Raw genomic sequence first — 11,597 nt, forward strand, 5'->3', positions numbered from 1 at the left:
CCCCTTGCAGTGGAAAGTTGGACTTGCCAGATAATTTTTCTTGTTGACTTTCGTTGTTTTGTTTTTAGCGAATTTTTTTGTCCCAGTATAACTTAAATAGTATTTCAAAGAAAAATTCTTTGAATCCACCCATATTCAATCCGCCCATCCACACATCGATTGAGTCAAAGTATAATGGATAATGTATTAGATGTGGATAACAAATTTGAAGCCCGCCTGTTAGAAAATAGGTTATGAATAATATGAGATTCATTAGACGCCATCGATTTCTCACTCCTAAAGTTGGCAGATCTTGAATTTACTTATAAACACATAATTGGGGGATATATATAGTAATCAAGGGTTATGATAATTTGACAAAATACGTATTTAAATAGTAAATCAAGAGTTATCCCCTATCCACGTATCTTAACTAATCCCTAATCTACCCCCACTAATCATGTTTATTGGTTAATTATAATTAGCTAAGTTAATAGATTAGTTTGATAATTATTAATATAAATCATAATCGCTTCACTTGCGTGAGAGCAGAAGGAAGTTTTTTGAGGTAATAGGAATTTGGGTAATATGAGTACTCCCAACATACAAAATGCGACAAATGTTACAAAATGTACAGAAAATGGGTACTCCCAACTAAATCGGACGGAGGTATAACCGATCCCTACCTATATTTGGAGACTTGGTAGAACCGATCTTAACCTATGTGCACACATCTTGATCAAATAGTGCAGGTACAATAGAAGGCAATTGCAGATATGAAGGCATGAAGATTTTTATGATTAGTTTTCGTATCTCGTGATATTTGTGCACACATCTTGATCGGTTGGGATCCAACTAAGATCTGATTTATCTTTGATAGATTTGATTAAATAGTCATTTAGATTGGAAACTTTCATTTGGTGGTATTCTTCAGTATCTGAATCTGATAGTTGTGAATCTAGATCTGATTATTTCGGGTTTGGATTGATCTTACCCGACAAAGGAGTTTACTAGTGTAAACGGAAGATCCTTTGTCAAAACTCAACGAATATTTGGTTCAAAGATTATTGGAGTAGTTAACAAACAACTTTGTTCCTTTACTGTTTGGAAGACGATCAAAAGGAGTTGAGTTAAGATTTTACATCGGTAAAGCAACTCAAGATAGTGATTTATGTCTTGGGATTCACATGCATTGACCAGACGGTTATAGGCGCAGGGATACTGAGGGAACTAAATAACTAGGGGTAGATTACTTGGTCTCAACTATACGAAGTTAGCTTTATTCTTTGTATAGGGACTTAATTCTGAGGTTATTCAAAACTGGAACAGGTCCCGCTGTTTTTCTGCTTTTGCGGTTTCCTCGTTTACAAAATCTTGTTGTGTGATTACTTTAACATTCTATAATTATAATTGTTTTCTTATAATTAACAATTATAATACATTAATCCTAGTACATTAATCCTAATCACTTTATATTGATCCTATAGTAAATCGGTTTTGGACCGTAACTATTATCAAGTGAATACCTAGTTGTTGTATTGTCTCGACTTTGTCCATAGACGATCACACTTGGTATCAGACTTATAGATTAAAACAAAAATATTGTGGTGTACTTGGGTACCCTCGTCATTTCAAAGAAAACTTTATTCACAAAATCACTTTGTGCTTAATCTTGAGTATTATTGAACACCACTTTGTGTTTGCAATTTCAAAGACTACTGAGCCGCTATGAACCATCATTATGCATGGTTCCATAATCCTGGACCATATTTCATATTCTTCTAAGTAATTTCAAAGCGGACTTCTCACATGTTTACGTGAATTCCTAATAAGAATTTCATCTGAACCGCGAAAGTGTTTGCTTGAATATCAAGCTATCTTAACTTGAATGTAAAGCTACCTAGAGCCTTGAAAATCTATAAATAAAGAGACTCTTGCAACTGGATTTCTCAATCCCTAACACTCTTGTGTTCTAGCTGTTAAGCTAGAGTCATCCTCTATAACCTAGGTTTCCTTTGAGAAACATAATTAGGTTACGACTTTTAAAACTTCACTTACGGATTCGTGAAGCCGGTAAGACTATCTTTTACATGATAGTTCTTGTATTTGAATCTTGTACTTATTGATATTTGAGGTTTTCATAATTTTTTATCAGGATCGAGATAGATAGAAATCACAAATTTCTATTCGTCTCAGACTTTTTGATTCCTCGAGATAGATATCTAAACTCTTCTTTAATTGTTTGGATTGTTCTTCAAAGGTGGTTAGTAATCCAGGTTTCCCAGCTAGCTGAGTGTAAGTTTTCTATATTCGTGAGGTTTGCTGGATTTTGTCTAATGCAAACAACTTTTAATTTACGAGACACTGTGTTTCAAAGGTTTGTGACATTAAGTCATATAATTCAAAAAGAACAAAAAAGTTTCTTAAAATTCGTTATTGTTTCATCAATAATAAAGTGATAAAGTATGCTTAAATTATGCGGATGAGGCCTATTCCTATGCACATGCCAAAAAAATGGTGTTTGGCATGCCAGGTGGCATGGCAAACCATTTGCGCCACTATGGGAAAATCAATAAGCGACTGAGTTTCTAGCGAGCGATATTCTTAATATCGTCAGCGATAATCACATTAACGTCAGCGATAATGACTTTATCGCCAGCATTACTGACTCTAGCGCCAATGGCTATTTCTTTATCGCTATAAATATGTAACTTTCAAACTCAAAACTTACCCCAAATTTTTTACACAAAAAATTTCTCTTTTTCCAATCTATTCTCTATTTCTCAATCTAAGTTATTTGTTCTAAATTATCCAAATGGCACAATTAACCCAACTTGATTCGGAAACACAACTTGATTTTTTGGGAGTAGTGCTTGAAGGTGCAGTTAAGAAGATATTTGAGAAGTATAAAAAATTAAGTAAGAAGTAAAGAAGTCTCCAAGTTTTGGATATCAACCAAGTCAAAACCGCAACTAAGAAAAGGCAAAGAAAAGTTCAAGGCAAGGAAAATCAAGGCAAAACAAATTTGAAGCCAAAGAAGAAGATAAACAAAGGAGAATCCGTTCATGAGCGCATTGATTGGAAATTTGGTAAAATGAACAAGATTAACAAGATGAAGAACATTGTCCCAAATTTTTATTTTTAAAGTGTATATTCTTGTCTAGTTCTATGTCTTGTCAAAAATGACTATTTAATGATTATATCGAAGTTCAATGAAAATTAAGCTTAATTCTATTCTTAATCCGATCTTACATTTTAATTAGAGACACATTTAAACAATTATTAAAACATAATACTTAGACAATCGAGAACTTATAACATAAATATTAGACAATATTTGGGCAAATATTTTAAAATGTCGAAACAATTTTCAAATTGGAAGTCTTTTTCGTAGATGCGACGATATTCCGCACGACACCTTTGTTGAAATTCCATCATGGTTTCACCACTCCTCAAAGTTGGACCTTCTTGATGAAGTAAAGCAACAAACCTAGTAACTTCCTTACTGATTGTACTGAAGCGTTGAATCAACTCTGAAACATCACGATTATTGAGATTCATTGTCTGTTCTTGAAATTTCCCAAATATCATTTGCCATAATGTTTCGTGATGTAATGCATTTCCGAATATAGTACCGTCAGTAGAAGAAACATAATTCCTGCAAATACATTCATCTTTCGTAACAGTGAATTTTGGTTTCCGCCTTATTCGACTTCTCCTATTTTGACTTCTCAATCTAACTTGCCTTCTCCTATTATCATCCATATGAGCATACAATGAATTGGAATTGGAAGAGTGATGAAAAGAATTGGAGATTGAGAAATTTTAGAGATGTTTAGAAATTCTGGTGTGAGTTGAAATGAAATTGAAATTAAGTATTTATTGGAGGGGCAAGTGGTAGCCGTTGGATGAAGATTTGATAAGCGATGATCAGAGAAACGAGCGCTAGCTTGACTATCGTTGGCGTTATAAAGACCATCGAACGATGGAACTCTATCGCTCGATGGAAACTCTGTCGTATATGCATATATTGCCAGGACTAGCATATAGACATATGAGTTTGGTAGTTTGGTATACCCATAGTGGGTACATATATGCCAAATATCATGTTTTGGCATGTGCATAGGAATAGGCCTGATAAAAGGGAATCATCCTGGATTATCATATCAATCGATAAAAAATTTCTTTAAAAAAAGATAAAAATAAAACGAGGACTAAGCTCCTGGATCGGTTACGATTAATGCAAACCGGATCCAACTGACCTGTTTCTTTCCCATTTTTCCATCGAAAACGGATTTTATTTTATTTTCTGTTAAGAACAAAATCAGAGTTGAATTTGTTGAATGAAAACACTAAAAAATAAAATCCTAAAAGTCGAGGATCATCCCACGTTGGAAACCTTAAAAAGTTGTATATTACACCGACAGAGAGAGACCGACAAAGCAGAGAAACGAAAAAACAAAGTTACACCTCCGGTGAGTCTCTTTCCGTTCTTTTTCAGATCCAAAACTAGTTTTCAGAATTCCTCAATTCCTATTGGATCCAGAAAAACAAGCACACAGAAGTAGCTTTTTGTTGTACATGATATCTAGCTTTGGAAGAAATGTTAGAATGGCATTATATAGACACGGTACAGAATTATTACCGGAACGAAGAGAAATTACTGGTTCCATAATTCGGCATTTTGATCGAAGTGATTATGCTTCAAGGATCCGTAGAGGGAAGAGATTTGCTCGATTATCGAAGCGTAGACTTACATTTTGGATGTTTGTACTAGCAGTGGTGTCTTTGATTTACTTATCAGTTTTTGATGTCAAATTGCCACTTCATGGTGAGACTCTTACACTTCCTATTTTGTTCATTCTTGATTCCTTGTTGTAATCATGTTTGCTCATATTTCATTTGGAATGTAGTAGGTAAAAGAAATAGCAATTCGGCCACCACGAGGGATAGAGGCCAAGAGGGTTCTGGATTTGAGGGTTTTGAATTTACGAAACCTAAGCATCGCAAGCAGCGTAAGCAACTCAACAATGTAATTGCTTGTATGAATGTAGATTATAACTCTGACTTGGACTAGGAAGATAAATAATGTTATTGAATTCGCAACCCTTTCTGTTGCCAAAACGGTACTGGCATTGATGTAGCATTCTAAAATGAAGGAAACTTGTCATGTATTCTTTAGTAGTGTTCTGCATTAGGTCCTTAAATTGCATCTCTTTTTATATGCTGCTGAATTATCACTTCTTAAGATTAAGAAAATCCAGTCGAATATTTACCACTGCAATAGTGCAACTATAAAGCTAGCTTTAAAAGCTTGGTTGTATAGTACAGTTAAAAGTAAATGTTACCTGTGCCTTGATACCCACATCGTTGCTTTGAATTTTTGATTGGGTTTGTTAACTGATGATGCACTTGCCTGTTATACTTTGGTCTTACATTATTATTGGATGTTGGTTTCTCTATCTTGTAACATATTATGGTTGATATTCATACTCATTTACTGTTTCCTTTTCATGCACAAAAACCTTTCAGATTTTCCTTGTGAGGTTAAGTTTCTGGAATCAGTTGATAATGCCATTGAACCCCTGGAGTCTGTGAATTTCGAACAATTTTCACTTGACTATGTTGATAGGGAGGAGAATTTTGATGGGATTGATGCATTTGAACCCAGATTTGGGGGGCACCAGACCCTCGAAGAAAGAGAAAAAACTTTCTACGCTAGGAATCAAACAATGCATTGTGGGTTTGTCAAGGGACCTGAAGGATCCCCGAGCACGGGGTATGATTTGGACTGGGAAGACAGGGAATACATGAATACTTGCCACATTGTTGTATCCTCTTGCATTTTTGGAAGCTCTGACTTTTTGAGGAGACCTACAAGCAGGAAGGTAATTGGATGATTGTTACCAGATTAACTGAATCTTAATTTGTGGTAGTTTAAAGTTCATTTCTATCACGGTTTTTTTAGTTTTGATCAAAATATTTATTATTGTATGTAGTTGTTATTAGAAGAAGGAACAAAGTTCTACAAAACTGTTACTTTTCGTTGTTCTCCAGAGACTTTTATATCTGATATTTCTTTTCTCATTCTAGTTGAGCTTATTTCTTCAAGGCATGTTGATATATATGCTGATGCATATGATCTAGTAATAACTTTGCAATACTCGCGAAATAAGAAGAGAAACATTAGATCATCTTTGTTTAATGATTTCATGACTTTTAGAAATCGTGTTTGTTGTTTCTTATAATTTTTATAACTATGGATTAAAGGCTTGTTCCCCAACTTTGGGCTACCTTTTTCAATTATTATTTCTTTTAGCAATTAAAATTAGATGGATATGTTTTATATGTTGTGTTAAACACGAACCTTCCTTTTCCAATCTCCTCGTATGTCATTCTAGGCTGCGTTTAATGCTTCATGCTGTATAGCGTTCTTCAGTAACCCATATAGTTTGTATCCTGTGTTGGTTAGCTTGGTAGAAAAGATGTCTGGCTTTTCTGATTTATCTAAAGGCCACTCTCCCGTTTATTGGGAGCTTTCTTAAATCATTATTGTTTCCACCTAGTGTGGATCTCCATTTGATGGATATTACTAAAGTTAGATAAATGTTATCTCTCAAAACATTAGATTCTGCTTCTAGCATTGATAAAAAAATTGTAATAAAAAGCTTTGCTTCTGGTGGATGGCTGAGTGTTATTTGCTTGTTTCATATATCATTCCTTGTGGCATAACTTTCTTTTGGTAAAAACTTAATGCAGACACGGCTTGCTGTTAATTCCCTTAATCATGTATGTTGCAGATTAGTGAATATTCGAAGAAGAATGTTTGTTTTGTCATGTTTTTGGATGAACAAACGATATCGAAACTATCTTCAGAGGGGCATGTGCGAGATGATAGAGGATACATTGGCTTATGGAAAATCGTTATCGTGAGAAACTTGCCATATGTTGACATGCGGAGAACAGGAAAGGTGCCGAAATTTTTATCTCACCGTCTCTTTCCATCTGCTAGGTAACACCCCTCTATGATCTTGCTTTGGCTTCATGTCTGTTTTCATTGTCTTGCTGCTTATACTCTCAGTAGAGTTCATTTCTCAAATGCCTTTTATGTTTAGATGATAGTTGCTGTCTTCAGGTTCTCTATTTGGCTCGATAGCAAAATGAGACTTCATACAGATCCCATGCTGATTCTTGAGTACTTTTTGTTTCGGAACGGATCTGAATATGCTATTTCAAACCACTATGATCGTCATTGTGTGTGGGAGGAAGTACTCCAAAACAAACGTCTAAACAAGTACAATCACTCTGCTATCGATGAACAGTTCAATTTTTACCAGTCAGATGGGCTCACTAAATTTGATCCATCTGACTCAAATACTCTTCTTCCAAGTTGTACGTGTCATATTGCATTTTAAGTTCCTGAAATATCTCCCCTTGCCCTTAAAGTCTTACTCTCTAGTTTACTCATGTTATTTCATATTCTGCAGATGTACCTGAAGGTTCATTCATTGTGCGTGCCCACACACCAATGTCAAATTTATTTTCGTGCCTTTGGTTCAATGAAGTCGACCGCTTCACCTCACGAGATCAACTTAGCTTTGCATATACTTACTTGAAATTGAGGAGGAAGAATCCTGATAAACCATTTTTTCTGAACATGTTTAAGGTATTTTACTGGTTATGGGTAGAAACCAGCTCATCTTTTTTATTATCTTTTGGAATGAAACTGCATGCCTTAACATATAGTACCAGCATTCCGGTGTATTTGGGAATGTAGCTCTTATAATCAGTGAGTTAGTTTCTATCTCTGTGAATCTTGCAAGGAAACTAGACATGTTTACTAATCCGAGGCTCCTGTGTTTCAAATGTAGCTAGCATTCGTTGTATGTTCTTTTGCAGTGTTTATCAGTCAGTGTATTGTGTCACTTTCCTTGGGAAAGATGTTTAAAAACGACATTGTGTATTACGTAATTTGGTTTCATAGAAAATATCCAGGAGAGACATGGAGAAAAAAAAAACTCACTATTTTGTTAAACAGAAAAGGAGAATCAATAAGCGAGTTACTTATTTTCTGTGAGTAATCGAAACTGAATTCATTTTTATTGACTGATACATGCAGGACTGTGAACGCAGAGCGCTTGCAAAATTATTTCGACATAGGACTGCCGAATCACCTCCACCACCTAATAGTATACTTTGATTGGAATACAAACTTTCAGTAAATTTTTTGATGAAGTCCAAATCACCATTTTGGTTTGGTTCATGCAGAGGTAGGTGACTAAAACTAATTCAGAATTTGATGTCTTTGATTTGGATTGATGTATATGGAGTAGCGGCTGGGCCAAGTTGCCTTCCATGAAGCTATAATAGGCTTCCCTACAACCAACCTAATATGTTTGAACAGCACAGCAGCCAGGGATTAACTTCTCAGCATCATGATGGTATTGCTTCGTTTTTGTCTGTGCAGTAAAATTAAGAAATGCGTAGTTTTGCTCCATCCAAAAACCTGTATATATGCTCTCCAGTCCAATTGTATATGAAGAGTTAAGTAAATGTAGTTGTCTGTAGGGAATCAATTCGATGAAAGTGGTGAACTTTTTCGCCTAGATTATGGGCAGGGTTTTGATTATTCATGAACAGATATAGCAATGGAAATGATTATTATGCATTGGTTCTGGTTCTAAACTTTACCTCAGGGCCAGCCCTGACACAAAGTGGCCAAAGTTCAACTTTGGGCTGCATATTTTTAGGGGCATCATTTTTTATTTTTTTTTGTTGTTGTTAAGATACATTGGATTTTTTTTCTTTTGAAGATGAGATTGTATTACTGAAACAGAGACAGAAATACAAAAGATGGAGAAATTCCGTAAGAGGTGATCAATTCCTAGCAAAAGCTTGCCCAGAATTTGAACTACCATCAATTACAAAACATATTAAGCTATAAAAAACCAAGGTGATACTCTTCGAGTTACACAAACACCAGCCATACTGTTTTTAATAAACAAAAATCATTTGATTAAAAATTGGCACAAAAACCCCATTTCTATTTAAAATGTTTAAATTTAATTTTTATTATTTTAAAAAAAGCCACCCTTTTTACCTTAATTTCTTCTTCTTCTTCTCTCCTTTATTTTTTCTTGTTTCTTCCGCCTCCTTCTCCCTACAACGATCACCACCAACAACAATGATAGCTCCGCCAACAACACCTCCATCTCCTTCTCTTTTTCTCGTATCTTTTCTGGAAATCTAAGGTTTGAAGTTTCGTACTCAGAATCTCCTTCTCTTGTTCTCGTCTCTTTTAGTTTGTCTTTTTGATGCCTTTTATTATCTGGATTTTGGTTGTAGATCAGCGAAAAATTATGAGAGGAAAGGTAATTTCGTTAGGGGATCGTGTTATATGAAAGCCGGTCTAGGTGGAATTTGGGAATTTATGAGATTTGGAAATGAAATAAGGTGGTTTCTCGAGATTAGGTTGAAATTTGGGGGGATTAATTGGTTTTGGTTTTTGATTGAGTAAGAATTAGGTCGAAATTGGGGATTTCTCGTATTTGATTTGTTTTGAATTACGATGAAATTTTTTGGGGATTTCTTGTTTCTAGTTGAGTCATTGAGTGAAAATTAGGTTGAATTTCTTGTTTCTGATTTGTTTTGAATTGGGCTGGATTTTTGGGATTTTTTGTTTTTTAATTTGGTGGTTGTAAATTAGCAAGTTTCTTCAGAGAATTGTGATGATACATCTTCATCGTCGAAATCAATATTGTGTTTGGGAAATGACACATTTATGTTGAAACCAAAATTGGTTTCATCAAATTCTGACAGTTTTGGTTGGTGAAACCAAAGATTTTAATGATGAAACCAAATTTTGGTTTCATTGATTTTTCCTAGTTTATTCGGCATGACTTGGAAGACGGCTTGTTTGGTTTCATCATTGAAGTTATGTTGGTGAAATGACAATATATGGGAAAATGATGGAACCTAATTAGGTCTCATCGTATTTTTTTCATTTTGTTGAATATTGATCTCCATGGAACCAATTTTTGATGATGAGACACAGGTGGATTGTTTTTCGTTGAAACTAGTTTTAACTGAGGAGGTAATGGTAGTGGTGGTTGTGGCAGCGATGGGGGTGGTGCGGTTGACGATGGTGGTAGGTTTTATATTATTGTGATGGTGGTTAATTGTGACTTATTTAGTGCGTATATGTTGAAGATGTTGAAACCAAATTGTAGTGACTGAACGAGATCCTTCTGGTGATAAATTACATTTCTGGGTAATGAGTGAATGTTTAAGAGGTGGAAATGCGAAAAAGTTATTCCTCTAGGAAACAAGTCTCACAATTTTATCCCGTGGTCTTGTGTAGCATCTTACTTGCATACTGTGAATTTGAGTGGCATAAAGGAGATGAATGATAACTCTAATGCTGGGACACAAGATAACACTATTCAGGATGGTTCACTTGAAGTTTCACAAGACTTATCGCAGTATAGAAGGAATTTCGATGGTCGAGCCTTTTTCTTTTTTGCCTCTGCCAATTAATATCGGTCTTCCAATGCATGTTAATGAATATGAGGGATATTTGGTTCTGAAATGACATGGCAGGGGGTGGAAAAGTGCGTTCAGACTGGAATGAATTCCTTCTTATGGTCGGTTGCTCGAAAAGGAAGTGTCGGAGATAGGTTTATGTGATTTGTTCTCTTCACTTTGTCCAGTAGCAAGCATGGTGAGCCGTGGGCATCCATGGTTCTGAAACTCTACATGTTCGTGTGTGATCTTGTTGTACGTGTTTTACACACTAAAGCTAGAGGTGGCCAGTGGATCTCCACAAAGCAAGCAATTTTTCGTGATTTTTCTTTCTTCAAAGCAAAGGAGCTACTGGAAGTATTATCTTATGCAGGGTTGCCTCTTGTAACTTTCAGTTTTAGTTTTATAATTTGGTGAAACCAAAATAGGTTTCATCATATTTTTGATGGAACACTTTTTGGTTTCACCATTGTTTTAATGTCACTTTTCGTCTGCATCTTTGACAACACAGTATTGTTGACAATCATAATTGAAACCATTCATAAACCATTTAAACATTTTTAAACTATTATAAGCATTGGAATCTTTTGGAATTTTTTGAAAGAAAACATAAATTTGCAGCAGGCTATTACAAGTTTACAACAATATTGCAGGCTAGTTGACAGTACACTAAATGGGGCACCACATGTGAGTATTATTCTCCGTTTTCAAGGAGTATCTTACATGCAAACTTTGGTCATTTCCTTTGATCTTGCTACTCTGAAATGATGTGGGAGCATACCATCTTCTCTTTATTCAAGTGAACTTAAAACCATCATAATGGATGATCTCGTCTTCTTCCAATATACTATTATAGAAGAGCTCGAAGAAACGCCATAATGGACATGATACAATAGCCTTCATATGTAGTTCTTCATTCTGTATCAATGCCTTTATTTCAGCTGCTACCGCGCACAAATGATGCAACGAGAACCTGTACGACTTTGTTTCTCTTCTTTTTTTGACCTATTCTGAAACCAAAAGTAAACCATCAAATAAACAAAAAATGAAATCTGGATTCACCAATAGCTGAAAATGATGTAAGCAGATTTTGTTTC

The 11,597-nt window shown here is 35.1% G+C and overlaps 1 protein-coding gene across 2 annotated transcripts; it reads left to right on the forward strand.

The window, feature by feature from the left end:
* Nucleotides 1–4,221: 4,221 nt before the first annotated feature.
* On the forward strand, nt 4,222–8,664 carry LOC113319686. 2 transcript variants are annotated; one of them, XM_026567925.1, is made up of 7 exons: nt 4,222–4,810; nt 4,893–4,994; nt 5,512–5,867; nt 6,780–6,991; nt 7,115–7,371; nt 7,467–7,645; nt 8,099–8,664. In XM_026567925.1, the coding sequence occupies exons 1-7, from the start codon at nt 4,561–4,563 to the stop codon at nt 8,177–8,179; spliced, it is 1,437 nt and encodes a 478-aa protein (XP_026423710.1). In that variant the 5' UTR covers nt 4,222–4,560; the 3' UTR covers nt 8,180–8,664. The 2 variants fall into 2 exon arrangements, with proteins under 2 accessions (XP_026423710.1, XP_026423712.1); XM_026567927.1 differs by having other exon boundaries at nt 4,896–4,994.
* Nucleotides 8,665–11,597: the final 2,933 nt, after the last annotated feature.

Source organism: Papaver somniferum, chromosome 10, assembly GCF_003573695.1.
Source record: "Papaver somniferum cultivar HN1 chromosome 10, ASM357369v1, whole genome shotgun sequence".
Lineage (NCBI taxonomy): Eukaryota > Viridiplantae > Streptophyta > Magnoliopsida > Ranunculales > Papaveraceae > Papaver > Papaver somniferum.